General features: G+C 37.0%; 1 protein-coding gene across 4 annotated transcripts; it reads left to right on the top strand.

Moving 5' to 3' along the window:
* The first annotated feature begins 1,092 nt into the window (after positions 1–1,092).
* On the top strand, positions 1,093–21,214 carry LOC103719388 (metal transporter Nramp3-like). Of its 4 annotated transcripts, none has more exons than XM_039118266.1 (14): positions 1,093–1,297; positions 1,797–2,084; positions 6,223–6,301; positions 6,408–6,448; positions 6,636–6,714; positions 6,816–6,920; positions 7,013–7,122; positions 7,520–7,701; positions 7,780–7,849; positions 8,139–8,312; positions 9,059–9,163; positions 19,122–19,253; positions 20,357–20,452; positions 20,707–21,214. In XM_039118266.1, exons 2-14 carry the CDS (start codon positions 1,956–1,958, stop codon positions 21,055–21,057), a joined length of 1,653 nt encoding a protein of 550 aa, XP_038974194.1. In that variant the 5' UTR covers positions 1,093–1,297; positions 1,797–1,955; the 3' UTR covers positions 21,058–21,214. The 4 variants fall into 4 exon arrangements, with proteins under 4 accessions (XP_038974194.1, XP_017701278.1, XP_038974195.1 ...); XM_039118265.1 differs by having other exon boundaries at positions 1,102–1,297; positions 1,915–2,084; XM_039118267.1 differs by lacking the exons at positions 20,357–20,452; positions 20,707–21,214 and adding an exon at positions 20,132–20,350 and having other exon boundaries at positions 1,097–1,297; positions 1,915–2,084.
* Positions 21,215–21,805: the final 591 nt, after the last annotated feature.

The following is a 21,805-nucleotide window of genomic DNA, read 5'->3' as shown; positions in this document are numbered from 1 at the left end:
TTGCAAAATCTTATGATTTCAGTTATGCATTCATGAATAGCCAATCATATAATTTTCGTGCTCGTTGAACATACAATTTATCTTTACAAATCTCAGAGTCTACTGCATGTGGCATGCAAGTTCAGAGTGAAATCATATAATTTTGCAGAAGACCCACACTATGGATAGACTAAAATTAGTCTGAATAAGAACATTACTATGCCTCCCCCCAAAAGCTGCCTTAGAGGCCTCTTGCAATCCATGAGTTTTAAAGGAGAATCACTAATAAGCAAAAATGGCATTTTGACCCAAATTAGTACTCAAAATCAGATTAACACCCATCTAGGAGCACCACTTTTTAAAAATCTAGCAGCACTGTAAGTAGTTATTTTTTATTATTTGAAAACTTTGAGTATAATTGCTTTCAGGTTCCATCCAGAGCATGCATTCACTTGTCTGGATTTTGAAAATTGTCCATAAAACAGTTGCTGAGGCAGCCATGACTAGCACACAAAATTGACTTTTATCCCGAGGAATAAATATTCAACAAGTATGACGAACTCAAGATATTTTGCAAAGCTAATATATGGTGAGGATTGCTGGAAGTGGTCGGGTTGTAACTTTCGTGCGAAAGAATGATTGATCTTTTTTTCATGATGTCAGCTGTTGTATCTTATTGATGCATAAATCTCAAAGTCAATATAGTATGATGACAAGATGCAGCTAGTCCTGCAGTACTTCTTTGTATTTATTAAAAAATAGAGGATAATTCCGTCTATTGAGAGAAAAAGAACCACCACAAAATAAAAGATTAAAAAATGAGGAAGGTTTTTGATTTATTTTAAAAAAATCCCAATCATCCATTTTCAGTCGATCATTTGAAAACAAGCAGAGGAAATCACGTAATGCTCAAGTTGGTTGAAAAAAATTGTAGCATTCCCCCTAAGATCGCATGGACCGGTCCAATCAGGTCCGACCGGATCCGCGCCGTTTCTCCATTCCCAAAAGATCTGGTTCAATCTTCAAAAAACCCCGGTCGAGACCGGTTCCGGTCGAGCAACTTAAAACCCGTTCGCTTCGACTGCATCCTTTTGGATGCCAACCTTCCCCGTAACTTCCTTTAAATATTGAAGGAATTCGGGGAGGAAAAGGCAGGGGAGGGAGCAGAGTGGAAGCAGAGCAGCCGTGGCTTCTTCGTCGAAGACGAAAACCCCCCACAAAACCTATCCCGAACCCTAACCCTAGAATTTGATCACAGATAGAGGAAACTCTTTTCCTACAATTGGATTTCGCTCGCTCCCCCCCTCTCTCTATTAAGGTGGGATTCCCTTCTTTCGTTCACCTTTTGTCCATCCCACGCCGTCGGGAATACTAGGTTTCTCTAATCCCAACTGGGGTCCCCTTCATCTTTCCGCGGTTCTTTCTAAGTTTCTTGCCCTCAAATGCTTTATTTTTTTTATTTTTTAAACTTATTCCCGGTACCATGATTCTCGCCCGAGAATAAAGATTTGATATTTTTTCCGCCTTTATTCGATTTCATTGCGGTTTTTTTTTTTGTAATTTATGAAACGATCCATTGGAATTGGTTGTTATTTTAAAGGTTTAATCACTTGAATGTGTGGAACAGATTGAATCCTTTTCATCACAGTCTCTTCCACTTCGATGGTCTGTTCGTTAGAATCTATTCTTTTGCCCCGTTACGAGTTCTATCTTGTTGGAGACTACTTAAGTTGTTGGGAGGAATATGCCTTCTATAATATATTAATATTTTTCTCATTGATAACAAAGTCTGACTTTTTCTTTTTTTCTTTATATAGGGTTTGATCCAATCATTTTAAAGCTTGTTTCTATCAGCATATTCGTATTGCTGATATAGTAGAATTGGTTCTCTGCGGTTCCTTTAAATAGAGGAAGCTAACTGATCTATTGGCACAGTTATCTTCGTGAAGGATTTTGTGGTAGAGAGTGGTAGGAAGATGAGTAGCTTGGGACAGACTGCATCACAGCCGCAGTTCATTACAAGCCATGGGAATCGAACTGTCTCCAACGGCCCAAATGTGCCTCTGATTGACAACATTGATGCTGAACAGATCATTGTTCCTGAGGTATAATTTTTTATACCAGGAATTTCTACTATTCATTTTGTTTCTATAAAATGTTTTTAAAAAATCAGATATAGAACTATAGCTTCAATGAAAAGATTTTTTTTTTGAAATTATTACCTTGAAATATCTAGATTAATCTAATTATTTTAAATGCATACTTTTGGTTAACCAAACATGCATTAGCATCACAAGTTTCTTTCTCATTTCTGAACTCCTTTGAAATACTCCAATACTATTAATCATGTATATCTTGGTAAATCTAAAGCACGAGCATGTCTTTGACAAACTCGTTATGTTCTCTATTAAGAAAAAGTATTTTAGTCGTCCTAGCCAAGCAGGTCTAATTCCTTGGAATAAACTTTATGAATTATGAACCTAAATATGGACCAGGAGTATCAACTATCAACCATTCGCCTAATCATGAACTTTTCTCACTAATCATGTTTTTTTGCTCCCCATGTGTTTTTGGATTAATAACTATCATTGCATGTCATTAAGATTGAGGTATATGAATTTTCAATAGATTCATTTTCTACTAATTTTATTGATTTCTAGACATAGAGAGATGTCATTTATAGTTTTAGGGGTCATATTGCTCCCCTATTGAAAATATAGGTACTCATGAATGTGTCTTTCTAATCATGTTTTTGGTCCCTTTTTGCTTTTGTATTAATAGTTGTCCTAGCCAAGCAGGTCTAATTCCTTGGAATAAACTTTATGAATTATGAAACTAAATATGGACCAGGAGTATCAACCATCAACCATTCGCCTAATCATGAACTTTTCTCACTAATCATGTTTTTTTGTTCCCCATGTGTTTTTGGATTAATAACTATCATTGCGTGTCATTAAGATTGAGGTATATGAATTTTCAGTAGATTCATTTTTACTAATTTTATTGATTTCTAGCCATAGAGAGTTGTCATTTATAGTTTTAGGGGTCATATTTCTCCCCTATTGAAAATTTAGGTAATCATGAATGTTTCTTTGTAATCATGTTTTTGGTCCCTCTGTGCTTTTGGATTAATAGTTATCATCGCATTTTGTTAATATTGAGGTATGTGAATTTTCAATAGATTCATTTTCTACTAATTTTATTGATTTCTAGCTGTAGAGATTTGTCATTTATAGTTTTAGGGGTCATATTGCTCCCCTATTGACAATTTGGGTAATCATGAGTGTTTCTTTCTAATCATGTTTTTCGTCCCTGTCTGCTTTTGGATTAATAGCTATCACCGCATTTTGTTAATCTTGAGGCATGTGACTTTTCAATAGATTCGTTTCTTACTAATTTTACTGATTTCTAGCCATTGAGAGATGACAATTAGTCTTAGGGTTCAACCCTAGGATGGTGGAACCGTCTTGAACTGCTCGGTTTAGGGCATACCGAGCCGTAGTGTCGGCGGATTGGGACAATTCTTCCTTTTAAATCGAGAAACCGACAAAGGAGGGAGAGGGGAGAGGGAGAAGGAAAGAGAGAAAAAGAGAGAGGAGAGAGGGAGCGAGAGGGATAGGGAGGAAGGGAGGGAGAGTGTGGTGGTGAATTAGGGGGAGGGTAGAGAGGGCTTCAACCTCCCTTCCTCTCTCTCTCTGTCTCTTTCTACCACCCTCTCCCACTTTCTGCCCCCTTCCTTCCTCTCCTTCACCCTCTCCCTCCGTCCCTCCCTCTCTCTCTTTTCCTCCTCTTCTCTCTCCCCCTTGCCTTTTTTTGTTGGTTCATACTAGAATGGCATGGCACGGACCTTACTGTACCATCGGCCTACCAGCATGAGTGCCGGTTCCGGTAATGCGGATCTTGGTTCAACCTAAGGTGGAACCAGTCGGTTCAATCTAGTTTGGTCGGTTTTAACCGGTTACAAATTTATTTTACTTTGGATGGTTGAACCATCGTAGTTTTCACTCCGATTTGGTTCAGTACACCCTAAATTGCTTGGTTTGGGATGGTTTGGCAAACCCGCAAACCCTGCTTCGAGGTATTAGCAAATGTGATATTCAAAGTATCTAAAGTAACTTGAAAATATTAAGGGTCTTTATCGTATTAAGGTTTCCTATTTTAGTTGATACATTGATCCTGAGGCCCAAGGGAGATATGAACAACAAGGACAGGAGAGAGCTATCGGCATAATCAAGTGGCTAGAGCTGATGGATGTACTTGACAATGGCAATAGAAGGCAATGATTCTTGAAAATCTTGGCCACAGCCTAGATTTGGTAGATATTGTTGACTAGTGGTGGAGGACGGTCAGTAGGTCACTGTTGGTAGGAAGGGAGAACTTGGAGGCAAGGAGAATAGAGGGGGATGATGTCCATAACAACAATGGAGGTGATGTGAAGTGGCTGGTAAGTTATAGCTGGTAGGGAGGGGATCTTGAAGGAGAGAGGAAGCAACATAGGCAATCTTGATGATGGCCAACAGGTTTTCCTTGGTTAAGTGGGAGTACTCAAGAAGGAGGGGGACTGGAAGAGAAGTCAGAGGGGAAAGAAAGTGAAGGATTTTTGTAATGCTGAATATTTCAACTGATCATGTTTTTCAAAAACAACCACAACCACTATTTACATATATTGGTATTAATTAAGTGAACAAGATATCTAGTTGTTTTTTCCCCCAATATCAAAGCTTTTCATCATGTTGGAGATAAAATGATATCTTGGTACATCTCAATTTTGTTCGCCTTAGTAAGATGATTGTGATATTGGTTATTAAATATCTTGGACTACTATATGATCATCTCATGTTTGACGCTTAACAAGAATAGGCTATTGATGATTCGCAAACAAAGCAACAAATACTAGGTCAGGTTGTTTTCATCCTTTACGAGAGTGCCCAAAAGATTTGAGCAGTGAAGATAAGATTGATATCTCTTTTGATATTTGTAAAGATCAACAAATTCTTCACTGTAACGAACCGCCTGATTTGGGATGTTTCGAGCTGTACCGGCGGCGGACCGAGACGGTTGTGACAACGAAAATGAGAACTGATGATGGAGGGGGAGAAGGAGAAGAAAAAGGAGGAAAAGAGAGAGAGAGCGGGGGAGGGAGGGAGAGGAAGGACGAGAGAGAAAAGTGGAGGCCGGAGAGCCGCTGCACCTAGGTGGCGGAAGAGAGGCTCCGCCTCCGATCCCCTATTTTGTTTAAAATAAGGGCTCAGAGGGGGCCCCTTTTTATTAAAAACAATTAAGTGAAGTCGGCAATGGGTTTGCCGACTTTCACTTAAAAATTTCAAAATAAAAGAGGCCCCTCCGAGCCCCTATTTTGAACGAAACAGGGGCCTGGAGGCAGAGCCCCTCCTTTGCCTCCTCCGCACCGGCTCCCTGGCCTCCGCCTCCTCCGCGCCGGCTCCCTGGCCTCCACCTCCTCCGCGCAGCGGCTCTCCAGCCTCCGCCTCCTCCATGCGGCAGCTCCCCAGCCCTCCGCTGGCTCTCCACCGGCCTTTCTTGGCCCCCCTTCTCTCTCTTTTCCTCTCTCCTGTTCTTCCTCTCTCCACCTTTTCTACTGTGTCAGTATAGGCTCGACACGACACATCATGGGGCCATACCGATCCGTGCCGCCGGGCAACCGGTCCGGGGCTCGGTATCGGCACAGCAGTCCTTGCATGCACCTATTGTAAGTTAAGTATCCAGGTAGGATTTTTATACAATGTGAAAATATCAACAAGGCATTTGGGGAGTAAGGTGTATTGAAATTTGTTTTTTCTCAAATACCTGCATCAACCTAATGAGTGTTTTAGTGGAACTTATAATAGATATATTGAAAAAATCCCATCTCAAAATTTTAAAATTTGCATATAGAAAAAGGGTTAACTTTTGATTTTGATATTACAAAAACCACTAAGTACAAATTACGAAAATTGATGAGGAAAATTATTTGATCTTCCTTTACAAGGAGATGCGACATACAGTATTTTTAAAGTGAGGTACAATGCAAGAAAATTATTACATTTTTTTATCGATCTATATCATGTATGAATAGTATGTAAAAGTTACTTTCTTGTACCTCTATTACCTGCACTTGTCTTTACCTTTGGGTTTGGCATTAGATTTTCAGGATTAATGTTAAATAACTATATTTAAAGATTCATCCACTGTGCTTAGAATGTGCTGTTTTGATTACTAACTGGATAATTTGTGATGATATTGCAGAGAAAGAGTTGGAAGAACTTGTTTGCATATATCGGCCCAGGATTTCTTGTTTCCATTGCATATATAGATCCTGGCAACTGTAAGATACCTCACTATTTTCCTTTTCCTTTTTCTCTTTCCGAAATAATGAGTTAGCAATGCTGCGTTTGGTATGTAATGACATCGATTATACATTTCATTTACAGTTGAGACGGATTTACAGTCAGGGGCACAATATAAGTATGAGGTACATCACCTAATTTATCATGCTGATATATCAACCATTCTGTTATTTTTTTAACAAGTAACATTTTGTATGATGTCCTATTTTATATGTTTGAGGAGCATTTCTTAATATATATGCTGAATTCTAAATTTTATTTGCATATTTAACTGGAGCAATAACTCTATTGTCATTTTTCATTTCTGCTAAGCTACTCTGGATCATACTTGTGGCTTCCTGTGCTGCTCTTATTATCCAATCCCTTGCAGCCAAGCTAGGGGTTGTCACAGGTCTGCAGATCCATCTACATAGGTGTTTATTATGAGAAACTAGTATTGAATAAATACTTTGGCATTTTTATGTGCTCTCAAAAGTTGTCTTTACTGTGCAGGGAAGCATTTAGCTGAGCATTGTAGGGCTGAATATCCGAAGGTCCCAAACTTTATCTTGTGGATCCTTGCTGAACTTGCTGTGGTTGCATGTGACATTCCTGAAGGTATCACAATTTCAAGTTTAACGTGCACAGCTGCACATGCCTGCCATTTCTATTTTTAATCCCTAAGTTTTCTTTCTCCTTATTGTCCCCAGTAATTGGAACGGCCTTTGCATTGAACATGCTCTTCAGAATTCCAATATGGTGTGGTGTTCTTATCACAGGTCTTAGTACTCTGATGCTTCTATTATTACAGCAATATGGGGTAAGAGTATATATGCATTAATCCTATCGCACCTGTTTCTTGAGTAACTAGTTTCATTTGTGCAGTCTATAGGTTTCATGTATCTTAACTAAAGTCCAATAACATGATACTGAGAGGAGCTTGGATTTGTCTCGAAGGAGTAGAGAAAAGGAATAATATAAAATTGTCTGAATGGAAGTTATGAGAAAAGATTTGAAAAAGCTTGTGCTCAAATAGAATACATTGATAAATTGCAAAGGGGGATTCATAACCGAACCTCAAATGGATGGAATAGAGTCATGACTGCTTATTATATTATGCTTATGTTAGCTGTTACTTTGATCAGAATAGAATTTGCAAATTAAAATGTTTAAAGTATTCTAGTTATTTCTCATGAAACATCTTCAACTTCATGCAGATTCGGAAACTTGAGCTTCTAATAGCATTTCTGGTATTTACAATGGCTTCCTGTTTCTTTGTGGAACTTGGTTATGCAAAGCCAAGCTCATCAGAGGTTTTAAAAGGACTTTTTATCCCGCAACTTAAAGGAAATGGTGCCACAGGTCTTGCTATCTCACTGCTTGGTGCAATGGTCATGCCGTAAGCTTCTTATGATCAACTGTTGCTTATTTGATCTGTTAGTAGCTCTTTTAATGATAATTATATGATCTGGTGCAGGCACAACCTTTTTCTCCATTCAGCATTGGTGCTGTCTAGGAAAATACCACGCTCCATTCATGGACTCAAAGTAAAATTTCCTAGTCTCCTTATATTATTTCACATTTGAGCAAGAGAAACCATTGTCTTGCATGGTTCCAAAATTGGTGTTCTGGACCTCAAAACTTTTAATCAACTTGGTTCCTCTTACCTCAATTTTTTTTTATAATATAATTTATGTGGTGCTTTCAAGGCATTTTTCCCTGTGGGAGAATGTAGCATTGATGTGTTGAACATAAACATGAGCACGAATATGAGCGTTTTTATCTGTGTGTCTACTTATGGAGTTCTAAACCATGCTATTTGCCCTTTTTTTGTAGGAGGCATACTGGTTTTATACTGTTGAAAGTGCATTTGCTCTTTCTGTGGCTTTTCTTATCAATATATCTGTTATTTCTGTAAGTGGTGCTGTCTGTAGCTCAGAGAATCTGAGTCCTGAAGATCAAAGGAACTGCGAGGATCTAGATCTTAACAAAGCTTCATTTTTACTAAGAGTACGTTATAGACTATCACTAAATTGTGAACTGACATTGTTAGATTCCTGAGTCTCAGTTGTTTGTCTTTAATAAATCACTTATCTGTTATACACTTCAATCTTTACTATGGCAGAATCTATTGTATCTGACATTGATTAACTTAAATATGCATGCTTGGCTACAGTAACAGAATTTATGGCTTCCTTGTTTTGACATTTTCAAGATTATGTTTCTTGGGAAGAGAAGACAATCATGGTTTTTTTGCTAGATTATGCTATATGATACATATGAAACCCAAAATTTCTATGGTACTTAGAGACAGATCAAGGAGTTCCTGGATTAAGATTTGCTGTACCGGTCCGTACCATACCGTACCATACCGGACGTACCATACAGTATTGGATGTATCATACTGTACTGACACTTGGTATACCCTACCGTCTCATATCATACCGCATATCGATACTGTAATAGGATGGTTCTGGTATAGGGTCTGGTATCGAGATGCGAATCTTAGCCTTGACAAGTCTATTTTTGTTCCTTCACAAAAACAAGAGCTTGTTTGATAAACAGGTCAAGATTTCCTGTATGTAAAATTTGCAAATATTTGTTAACTCACATGGACAACATATCTAATAGAATTTCTTGTGTTACCTACAAGCATATCTATGGCAATAAAGTGTTGTTCAGTGCATATTACTGTAACTTTCATTTATTAACATCAATACCTAGCTTTTTAAGCTGATTTTATATTTTTCTTTCAGCATGTCCTTGGGAAGTGGAGTTCAAAGCTATTTGCGATTGCTTTATTGGCATCTGGTCAAAGTTCTACAATTACAGGAACCTATGCTGGACAGTATGTCATGCAGGTTTTGTACTTTCTTACAAATTTTCTAGTCACAGCATGTAATATTTTCCTTTTGACTACTTTGATCTTAGTTAAACCATAAGATATTCTCAAATTTCACTGACTGAAGATTTCATATTTCGAAGAGTATCAGATGAATATTCAGTCGTTTATGGCATGAGTTTTTCTTTTTTTATGCATATGGGCAATATGACACATTGTGAAGTCAGTTTTTAAAAATTATTATTATGATTTTCTTCCTTCTGGAATTTTATTATCTCAACAGCGTTTTCCAGAATATTGTTTGGAGACATCCAAACGGTGTGAACTTTCTGATGATGGTAGGTAGATAGCGAATTGCCTTTTCCTTCTTAGTCAGGAATTATTCTTGTGTGACTGAAAGTTCACGGGTTGTATGTGGAAACTTTGTTTATCGGAAAGGTAGCTATCCACAAAGTAATACAATGTGGAAATTATGATATAGGTATGTGCAAATGTTCAGCTGGAATGATAAATTTCAAATGATCTAGCTTTCTCTACCTAAAAAAAAAAAACAAATGATTTAGCTTTCTTCTTGATTCTGTTAATTCTGTCTTCCATTATAAATTTATGCTCTAACATATGACATCCCTGTAATTTGTTCTAGATATGAAGCTGAACTTCTTTATGGAACAGGGACCCTGCCATCTAGGGGAAAATGGAGCAGATGCCCCTCAATCTATTAGAATTTCTGAGTTATAGATGTCTTTTAGATTAAGATAATAACATGTGCTGCAGTCATTAGATTTGAATTCTATGATCATGAGGTTACTCTGGTTGGTGGTTGTAATGGAGTGCAAGGGAAAAACACAAATATGAGAATATCTAAACAAAGAAATCGTAATCATGTATTCTAATGTTAAGGCTTGATACAAAGCGTGATCAGGACAGACATTTGATTGTTTGATTAATATATTGTTACTTGTTACAATTTGTATCTGTTTCATGAACTTGTAAATCCTGTCACATATCCGTTTACATGAGGCAGGCTTTGTAGATCGTGCCATAAATTTAATGCCATGTTTGGTTGACAGGAATTGGGAGGTGGGAATCGCTATTGATTTCCCATCTGGTCTGTTTCCATGTTTGGTAGCTCATTCGGACATGGCAGTGCCGATGTCACATTTATTGGATTCCCATAAAAAGGGGTAACAGCATACTAAGGAGCAGCTTGGTATTGTTCTTCATAGTCTTAGTTATGTACTTGAGCAACAATAAAAAGATAATTTATATATTACTAGTTATAATCAAGGTTTTAAATCCCATAGGAGGGGGGCATCCAAGTTTCTCCATGGAACAAGATGCCCAATTGTCTCGCCCTACCCCTGTGGCTGTCTTAGTCGAGCATCCTCGTTGGTATCCTCCATCTCTCTTTCTTTATTCTTTCTTTCTTGGTTTCCTTTTCTCCTTCCTTTCTTTTTTTCCTCCTCTGTTTATGTCCTTTTTCTTCCTTTTTTTCTTTTCGTCTTCTTTCCTTTCTTTATTTCCTCTTTCTTCTTCTTGCTATGTGTGGATGGGTTTCTGAGTTTCATCTCTGTTCCAATCACATTTTCTCAAAGAAATGGGACGGGATGGCCATGATGCTCTCCCATCGTGCTAGGATTTAAACTGTGGTATTATTGCACTTGCAGATGCATGTTGCTGTTAAAGATATTAAATAATTTAACTAAAGACTGAAATTCTAAAAACAACCTAAAAATAATTAATGTGTGATTTTTTTAAATACATCATATATCTCATATTTGCCTCTCGTTCAAAAGTACCTCCATTAATCTTCCTTTGAATGTTCTTAGAATCAAGATATATTAAGATATCAGTTTTAGAAGTTCTTGAGTTCCTTTTCTTGCTAAATCAGATTTTCTCACTATTGATTTGGAAGATAGCATGAGTAGGCATCTTTCCACATATTGTCTCTACTTTTTTTTTAAATGTCTAGCAACATCTATAAAGAAGTCTAGTATGTTTTAAATGAGAAAAATCTAATTAGCATTATTATATAACACTTTAAATCTTATTTTAAATCTTTGATGAAGTAATCTGATTAGGCTTATTTTTGTAATTGAAAAATTAGGATATAATCATTACTAATTATTTATTGAAAACATATTACAGTAATTTATTATCTACTGGATAATAGAATATCATATATGTTATGTTATATTATACTATAATATATTAATATATATTATTAGTATCAATATTTTATATTGTATATCACATATATATTAGATTATGTTATTAATAATATTTTTATCATATGATAATATTATAATATTATTTATTTTTATTCTTATATTATACTATTATTATCATCATGGTTGATTAAGTATATTTTGTAATTAGGGTTTTGCTATGGTGCTTTTAAGTTTTCCTTACAGATACATAATCTTGACCATAGATTCAAGAATGAAGGATCTTAAATGGATAACTGGATTACCGGTAGTACAGGTCACTAGAACTGGATAATCGGAATTTTTGTAGTTAAATCAAATTCGATGTCTCTTCTCTTTCCCTCCCTCCTTCCTTTCTTCCCCTACTTCTCTTCTTCGTTTTTCTCTGTGATGAAGCCAAGAAAGACTCAGAGGCAGTAGTGCCAAAGATCCATCGGAGGCTTGATAAGTCTGTGGCGGCAAAGCTGGAGTTTTCGTCTCCCTGAGGAGGATTGCCATCTAGGCATCTCCAAGTATCCAAACTTTGAGCACAATGATGAAGCAGGCATTGCTGCTGTGATCGAGAGAAAGGAGGATGAGCCTCTTGCTAATGACACGATGTCTGGCTCTTTTCATATGGTCATGATATGTATCCCATCACTTATGGGTGCGACAACAAAGTTTCTTGGCTTGCAATTGCCACCGTCTCTTAAGATAGATATTGTTCCATATCTTTCTCGAGGAACCATTAGCATGGAGTGCAAAGCTAACTAACGGCATACTGCTTCTATATATGATCTATTGAGGATCAGTTCTTAACATCTGAAAATAGAGCCAGCTCCAATATTGGCCTGAGGCTAACGTGCGGTCTATGAAAGAGTTAATTGAGAAGGAGAAATATGTACAGATGCATCGACAATGGTAAGATATTTATTACCAATGTTCGTCATTTCGGTACCAGACCTCGTACAGATACCATCCTATTACAATGTCGATACGCTCAGTATGGAGGCCAGTTTGGCATACTGAGTGTCAGTACACCTTCTGTACCGCGTACCGGTTTAGGACCATGTACCGGTGGCTACTGGTACGATAAATCTTGTTTATCACATAGTGGACTATAACATGAAGCTTTCAATTTGAGCGAGAAAAAGGGATGGAAGAAGCGAGAACTAGGGACTCATTTGGTTTGTGGGAAGAGGGGGAAAGCGTGGTCAATGAGAAAATGAAAGAATGCCTCATGTTTAGTTGCAGATTTCAAAGAAAAAAGATGAAAAAGTTGCTTTCCTATGAGAATAAATTTTCTACATTTTAAAGAAAAACTTATGTAGGACATGGAAAAACTACTTTTCACGAGCTGAGAATTGTGGTATTTTACCAAAAATGTCCTTAAGTCATCATGATATTCTTAATAGCTATTTTTAATAGTTAATCTTAAACTATTAAAAATATACTATTAAAAATTATCACAATTTAAAGAAGTTATGGTAATTTTAATATAAAAATATATTAATAACTATTAAAAATTTCACAATATAAAGAAGTCGTCTAACTATTAAAAATTGTTAGAACTCTAAAAACTCAAACCAATAATTCTTTTTAATATCTATTTTTAAATATTTTTAGATTTAAAAAATTTTAAAAATAACTATTAAAGATATATTATGAGCTATAATAATTCTAATAGTTAGACAACTTCTTTATATAGATTTAAATTGTAAATATATTAGAAATCCTAGGCAGTGAAACTCCAGTAGAGATATCTGTGTCTCAACATTCTCCTTCCGTTGATACTATTGATGTGTCTACCGTTAACTGTGGACAAATGCTAGCTTTTTTGGTGTTGAACCTTCAAAACCTCCAAACCTTGGTGCTCCAAGCATGGTCTGACGAAGCGGCCCGTACCGGCCGGTTTGGACCGATCCAGCCTGTAACCGGTATGTTGGAGCAGTGAAAACCAATACGAGCCGAGCCCAATCGGAGCCGAGGAAGACGAAGAGAAGGAGAGAGAGAGAGAGCGGGAAAGAGAGGGAGGGAGGAGAGGCCTCCGCCGGTGGCGGAGGTCGGCCTTCGCCGCTCCCCTGCGGGCTCCCCCGCCCCCCCCGGCGGCCCTCCACGGGCGGCCTCTCCTCTCCTCCCTTCCTCTCCCCCCCGCTCGCTCTCTCGTTCTCTTCTTCTTTTCCGGCTCCGGCGGGGAAGAGTGTTCCGGTTTAAACCGGTCCGGTGGGCGACCAGTAAGGCTACTGGTACCGATACGGCGAACCTTGGTTCTCAGTATCTGTTTCTAAAAATTATGCATGTGATGTTTTTTTCTTGCAGTCTCTTTATTAAGGTCATAACAGGTATTTTACACAACTTTTCTAGGAAAGTAGATACTCAACCAAACATAATCATTCTAGAAAGTGTGTTTCCTATGTTATTTTCCTATGGTCAAACAAACATGCAAAAAATATTTCCCCATGTATCATTTACCCAAGCATCATCTTCTTAGGAAAAACACTCCAATGAGGTAAAATTCTTTCTGCGAACCAAATGAGTCCTTGGAGGGGTTGGAGAAGCACTGATTCTTCAGTTTCAAAGATCTTTAGAATACCAGAATCCATGTAAAGATGACTTTTGGCATCGAAAAGGTTGGGGATTGGTGCATACTGGGTTATAACATTGAGAATGCACCCATTGTTACATAATTCTTTGAAATGACTAGTAGCATGCTCTCAATTATCCTCAAACAGAGCTTCATATTGTGTCGCTAACAGCCTTTCTGAATTATGATCCTTCCTACTCTCTCTGCCTTTCTCAATCCAGATCATTCAAAGACTTGCATTAGAAAAATTTATCTAGGCTTTAGAAAATTGTCATAATCATCTTTAAAGAGCACAAGCTATAGAGGATTGTTGGTTCTTTTCATAATTGAACCTTAGTATTCTTGGTAGCTGGCTAAACAAATATGGTATATTTTTAGAGCTTCTAGTTATAAGAACTAGGTCATAGAAGGGATGGCTATTGCTTGTAGGTTAATCCATGATTTAGAACCAACTTCTTGTTCTCAGTTTGAAGCATCAACAAAGCTCCTCCATTTATGGTGGAGAGCGCACTGAGATCAGAGTACAAAGTAAAGGAGCGGGAGGGGGGAGATGATGCATGGAGAAGGAAGGTGTAGGTTAATGGGGTTGCCATAGTCCATCCAATTAACTCTAGTTCCCCTAGCTTCATCCCTCTTCTCAATTGGGGGGAACCAATAGCTCTTCCGTTGCATGAAGCTTCCCACTAGAACCAATAGCGAGATTACCAAATCGAAGGCGAGCACGACTTGGGAAGAGTTATGGGTGGCAACGAAGTAGTACTGTCCCCTCTTGTCTTCGCCCAAGAGGGAGGGATCATGGTAGACTCCACCTCGAATCTAGGAACCCAAGGAGAGGGTGGCATGAGGGTGAAAAAGGTTGTCATCTTTGGCCGCAATGGTGGCAAAGCCTTGGAAACTAAGATCGAGGAGGGCGACTTGCATCATTCCGGTGGGGATCGGCTTAAATTTATTATGTTGAACCAGTTGATAACTAGATAATTTAGTAATGTACTAAAATACCCCTTTCCATGAAGGGCCAAGATCTATTCCCTTATTTAATAAAAAATTATATAAAAGGACCATATCAAAATCCTTATAATATTACAAAATGATATATATAATATGCGGTTATTATTATATTATTTCCATTTGCATTTTGAATTAATAGACTAATACTAATATTAATATTATTAATAATTATATAATATTATATTAATAACATTCATTGTATAATATTATAATGGAAGGTTAATAGGTTGGTATAGGTAATACTAATATTAATCTGTTAGTAATATTAATATTTTCAATATTTATATTATATATTAATTTAACAATATATGATATGATATGATATTTTTTAAGAAAAAGTTTTTATATTATTCAATTATTTTATATGATAACAATGTTATTTTAGTTATTATAATATTATCTGAAATATTGTGATAATATTGTGTGAAATATTACTATATGATACGTTATATATGTTCATTATTTTTGTCATCCTTGTAATAATATGAATATTAGAATTAGCTAATATTGTAGTATAAGGTTATATTAATATTAACTATACAATTATGATATAAGATTAAAGCAGCGTATGCCGAACCGGCTCGTACCGGCCGGTACGGGCCGGTACAAACCGGTCCGGCCAGCTACCGGTACGGCGGAGCCGTGGAAACCGGTACGAACCGGTTCCTCGCCGGAGACGAAGAAGACGAGGAGAAAAAGAGGGAGCGCGGGGAAGAGAGGGAGGGAGTCCACCTTCGGCCGCCATCGGAGAGCCGCGGAGGGGCGTCGGAGGCCGGTGGGGGGCGGCGGAGCCGGGCGGGGGACGGGGGAGCCCACGGGGGCGCTGCGGAGGCCGCGGCCGCGGCCGCGTCACTGTTTCGAAAGAAACAGGGACGCGGCCGCGTTTTTTAATTTAGGGATTTTAAGTGAAGTCGGCAAATCGGTTGCCGACTTCACTTAAAAATCCCCAAATTTTTTAATTTGGGGATTTTTAAGTGAAGTCGGCAACCGATGTGCCGACTTCACTTAAAATCCCCAAATTAAAAACGCGGCCGCGTCCCCTGTTTCTTACGAAACAGTGGACGCGGCCGCGGCCTCCGCAGCACCCCCGCGGGCTTCGCCGCCCCCCGCCGGCCTCCGCCGCCCCCCACCGGCCTCCGACGCCCCTCCGCGGCTCTCCGATGGCGGCCGGAGGTGGGCTTTCTCCCTCTCTTCCCCGCGCTCTCTCTGGTGCTCTTCTTCTTCCCCGGTTCCGGCGGGGAAGAGCTTCCCGGTTCGTACCGCCCGGAGCACGGTACGAACCGGCCCGTACCGGTCCGGTGGGCAACCGGTACGCCTACCGGATCCGGTACGGTGGACCTTGGATTAAAGTACTCTTTAAAAATTAACATTATCATAAATTCATAATTATATTTTATACTTTAAAATTGTTAAATAATATATTATGTTATATTATTATAATTATATAGTTCATATAATTATAAATTATATAATGCTATACATAATATATATGATCACAGTATGTCGTATTGGCCCGAACCGAGCAGTACGAGGTGTATCATACCGGTACTTGGTACGCCAAAAAATTCTGTACAGTACCAACACTGTGCTAGCGTAGCACTGGTATAAGGTTTGGTACCGAGACGGCGAACATTTTGTATGACAATATATATTTTCAGATAGTCATTGTCGCAATATAATATAATATATTAATTATGATTTATTACGTTATTTGCTACTAGGTTTGCTTCATTCCCTAGAGATTTTCCCTTTTGCTAATCCAAACATAGGAACCAAAACCAATCATTCCCGATGATTTACAGTAATGGATTCTAGGGAATGGGAAAACCATATCTGATTTCTGTTCTTGACAACGAAACATGGCCTAGCAGTCATCAATTAACTTGATGCAACTTTCTGTAAACAGGTGTAGCCAAAGCATTCATTGGCAGATTTACCAAAAAAGCATTCTTTGGCAGAACTAGGACCCATTGGTTGGCAAGAAGGGAACTTTACATCATGGACCAAGGCAACCTTTTTTTAATGATTACTTACTTTACAGCCAAGATGACTTTGAGATTTATCTACTGCTTGACAGATTTGGTCTTTCTGGAACCTTAAAGTTTAAAGAGTCCATTTTGGTCCACTAGACCTGAGCATCCAAAATCTCATAATCCCCAGCAGAGTATGGTTTTAAATTGTTTTTGGTACATTAGAGTTCAAAAGCAACTAAGAGTCTATTGTCACATGGCATTAGTTCGAGTCCATGTCTTATCATAATTTTGATCAATAATCTGTCTATATTTGAAACCTAAGTTCTGCATGTTTTTTCTTTTTTTTTTTTCTTTTTTTTTTGGGGGGGGGGATGCTGATATCTAGTATATCAATTTTTCTTTTTCTTTTCCTGTGGGGGTTATGGGGATGGAGAGGTGGGATGGAGTGATTACAGTGTCTGAATGTAAGCAAACTAATAGAAAAAAGCATATTATTGATATGAGATGTGGGGAGGATGAATGAAAACCAAGATATGATAAATAGGAGCATCTAAATATTGATGGAGTTATCACATTATGGTACATCATATACATAATTCTACTTTTCTACCGACCAATTCAACGACTTGAAAGATAGAGATTCCCAACAAATGAATTAGGGATCAGACCGGTGGCTTGGGGGGAGGGGTGGGGGTCCCTATGCAGAGAAGTTTTTTTTTTCAACGAGAGAATCGAAGACATGTTAAATCTTAAAGTATCTATACTCCATGATTTTCCTGAATAATTGAGTAGCTGGTGTAAAATTTTACCATTTAGTTTGGTTTTATGATAGTTTAGGATGAATTTATGTTGTTTAAGATAAGTTTCTTCCAGGATCAAAGATATATAATAGTATTAGTTTTTCCGATGATTATGATAATGGGAATTTTATTTATAGGGATCAGACTATCCCATGAAAAGAGTAATCGAGATGTAATGAAATTCACTGTTCTTTCTGAGAATTCTTTGCTTGTGATGACTCCAGTCATTATTTATCGGTGGTCATATCTGACCAAGTCTCGCTCAAGAGTTATTTGGTATTTTGGTGAATCTGGATCCTCGCTCAAGCAGAAAGGTTACTTGCCTTTAGCCATCCATCTACTTTTTTCCCTCCTTCATCCTTTGTAGATGATACCAGACAAAATTCTAGCTTCAGCTTTTAACCAGCTATAATTTGATGTTCTAGAATTGCCATAGGTTTATAAAGTCTATTCATAGAGTTTGCTTTCTTTTTAGTCATCCTATATCAAAATGATATATGAATTAAAATCTGGAGTCATTGATTTATTTGTTCTGTATCATATTCTCAAATCTCTGATTTCTGAAGCCTGCTCAGCCAGTTCACCACAGTATGAATTCTTTAGAAACCTCAAGAAGGATTATGTGGATTGAACCATTTACTATCATAACAGATTATTTTCCATGTATCCATGATATCTTCATGATATCTTAGCTCTTTCTCCAAGCAACAAGTAGGCCTTATGATGCTTCATTTATTTTGAAGTTTGAACTCTTAAAAGCTACATGTTTCATCACTTCTTTTTCAATTTCTGAAGTTCTGCAATAGTACATAAAGAAGAGGATATAGAACTTATTTGTTTTGAAGATTAAAAATTAATAAAACAGCAAAATTACAATTCCTGATATATACTCTTGACAATGAAACGGATGGGTGCAGTAAAAAGATATTTCATAATGAAGCACTTTGATAACAAATTGTAACAAAACATACTCAACAATGATGATCTTTTCTCATATCTGGCTAGAAAACCCATGTTCCATGCACTAACTAGTTAATGAAGTCCTTTTCAAAGATCACTTGCAAACTTATCCTCCCGAAACTCCTTGAATTTTCATAGAGTGACTGGAGCAGTCTCATGGTTATACATTCAATATGAGGGGAAGCTTAGTAGAGGCAGATTTTTTTATTTAGTTTGAACTAAAATTTTTAAGTATTTTCATGTTTATCTCAAGGGTTGGCTTTATATTCATCAACATAAAGAGTGAATTTATGCTTCAACTAAAGCAACAATGCTTTTAAGTTCTAACTCTATGAGCATTATAGTCGATTTGATTGGTTTCTCTTCATTTTTTTCCTAGAACCTGCTATATGTTATTGATTTTTATGTCTTTTCCGCATTTCATCTTCTTTCTTGTTTGATTGCTAGAGTTAATCTTCCTTTGCAGGGCTTTCTTGATCTACGGATCACACCATGGATACGGAATATGTTAACTCGATCATTAGCAATTGTCCCAAGTCTAATTGTTGCACTAATTGGTGGTTCTTCTGCAGCTGGACAGCTGATAATTATTGCTTCGGTATGTAGACCCCCAACATTTTTCAAGATATGCTTCTACCTAATAAGTCATTATGTTTTGATAAAGAAAGCTTTTAATGTTTTCAAACTTCTAAAATATATTCAATCATCGGTTTTCATATTTATTGGTCTTGCATTCAAGCATTCTGTAACTTTAGTTGTCAACCTGGTAAATCATTTATTTTGATTTTACTAAGAATAGGTATTAAAAAAGTCATCCCGGTGCACAAAGTTCCCACAACTGCAGGGTTTGGGGATGATTAGATATATGCAACCTTAACCCACATGCTAAAAGGCTGTTTTCATGTTCCGAACCCGTGACATCCAGATCACAATAGAACAACCTTACCATTATACCAAGGCCTGCTCTCTTTTACCAAGAATAGGCATGATCTAGTATTTTTAATGAGTATGATATATGTAAAGACCTTATTTTAGTATTGGCAAATTTTAGTATTGGCAAGTCCTCAAGTAGTGATATCTAAAAATATTTTAAATTTCTAACAGATTTTCTCTTAATACGTGTTCCTTCATTAAGTGTTAGTTTGTCTACTGCCTATTTTAAGTTCATGAACTCAATCCCTACTCCCTTTTGAATCTGCCTCATCACTCCCATTCTAGCCTAATTATGTGAGATCAAATATGGTTAGCACAATGATCTTCTCATATTTTGTTGTTTATGCAAAATCCACATGGGTATTCAGATTTGTGGCATATGCAAAATTGGACCAGGCTTAGGTTAACTGGGGAACTAGGATGGTGACTATTATTGCTGATCATTATTTTGCTTAATGTCATTATTTCTTTTCTTTTGGAAATACTCTGCTTCTTACTATATCAGACTCAGATATTCTGTTTTACATTTAACTGGTTAACCAGGTTCATCGTCTATAATCATCACATCCTGCCTTTCATTTTGGTGGAAAAATTTCTGAGTGGATTTTATGCAGGCATTTCTTATTTGGGGTTAAAAACTATATAATGGGAGTGACTAAGGAGACCAATCTGGTTAAAGATGAAATACCTGAAATACAGATTGGATTCATCTTGCAGTGGCTTCCTGTTTTGATTATCTTGTTGACATTGATAACTGTATATATGCAGATGATTTTATCGTTTGAACTTCCTTTTGCTCTTGTTCCACTCCTAAAGTTTACGAGCAGCAAGACCAAGATGGGCTCATATGCCAATTCAATTATAGTAAGTTCTTTATAACACAATTCTACAATATACATTTCTATTAATAATGCAAAAAACAAAAGAAACCTTGTGGAGAAATTGCCAACTTTTTTTGCTTGTCATTTCAGTTATCAGTGTTTAAGATGTATTCAGGCCTCCGAGGTCTTAACTTTGAATTTACTGGATGCAAAACAACTACTGATTGTAACAAACTTTCATTAATCCACAATGTGTTATTGAAGGGGTTCTTGCACTGGTTTTTCTTATTACTGCAGATCTCATCAATCACTTGGATAATAAGCTCATCGATCATGGCCATCAATACCTACTATCTTGTGACCGCTTTTATCAAGTTGCTTTTACACAGTGGGTTGAAAACTGTATCCATTGTGTTTGCTGGTATGGTTGGTTTTTCAGGCATACTGGTGTATACGGTTGCAATTCTTTATTTGGTCTTTCGGAAAAATAGGAAGTCTACCCAACCATTGTGGCTTGGTGATGCTGAACTCGGACAAAGTTGCAACAATTCTGGCACTGAAATTAACAATTCAACGTATGCTTTACCTCGAGAGGACATTACAAGCATGCAACTCCCCCAAACAAGATCGGCATTAGATATTGACTAAGTAATCTCTCTCTCTCTCTCTCTCTCTCTCTGAGGCAGTGTAGTTTCCCAAATAATCTTACTAAAACAGAACAAGTAATAATGATATTACGAAAAATGTGGTATATTGTTTACTTGGGTCAATGAGTCCATTGTATTCTTTCTGGCTTCATGTTTCATTCATCATTTCGCTATTTTTCCCTTCCAAAAGGTAAAATATACATGATCAATGAACAAGTTATAAAGATATCACAACAAATTTCATATTTTATTTGCTTGGGCTCAAGGAGTCTTCCATTGTATTCTTTCAGGCTTCAGGTTATAATAGTATGTTTCATCATTTTGCTAATTTTCCCATGTGAGAGCTTGAAAATATACATGAAGTGGACTCCATAATTTTGATATAAATGATAAAATAATATTAAAGTAATTATATTTCCAATTTATGTAGAATCAAGTCACTAAAATTGCTTCAATATTTTTATTTGAACTTCCTTTTTGTGAATATCTACTCACCAATAATTTTGAATTTTGATTATGGTTCAAATTAATTTCTATATGTATAACCAATTTCTAAAATATTAACCCAATAATTTTCTTATTTGACTTATTTCACTGCAGGTGGGATATTTTTCAAATAATTTTATTTTTTTATTTAGAAATTTTTAGTAGTATAATTCCTTATTTGAAGTTCCCTATTGTCGAAATATGCTCGCAAATAATTTCAATTACTCCATTTCAACTAACATTCCTTAAAAAAATTATGGTTA

Source organism: Phoenix dactylifera, unplaced genomic scaffold (genome assembly GCF_009389715.1).
Source record: "Phoenix dactylifera cultivar Barhee BC4 unplaced genomic scaffold, palm_55x_up_171113_PBpolish2nd_filt_p 000331F, whole genome shotgun sequence".
Taxonomy (NCBI): Eukaryota; Viridiplantae; Streptophyta; class Magnoliopsida; order Arecales; family Arecaceae; genus Phoenix; species Phoenix dactylifera.
Note: the sequence above shows the minus strand (reverse complement) of the source record. Positions and strands in the feature narration are given on the sequence as shown.

Coding starts and splice junctions, on each gene's coding strand:
- LOC103719388 (XM_039118266.1), top strand. CDS start 1,956: ATGAGTAGCTTGGGACAGACTGCATCACAGCCGCAGTTCATTACAAGC. Junction 6,921..7,012: donor TGCATGTGACATTCCTGAAG/GTATCACAATTT, acceptor TATTGTCCCCAG/TAATTGGAACGGCCTTTGCA. Junction 20,453..20,706: donor CATATGCCAATTCAATTATA/GTAAGTTCTTTA, acceptor TTATTACTGCAG/ATCTCATCAATCACTTGGAT.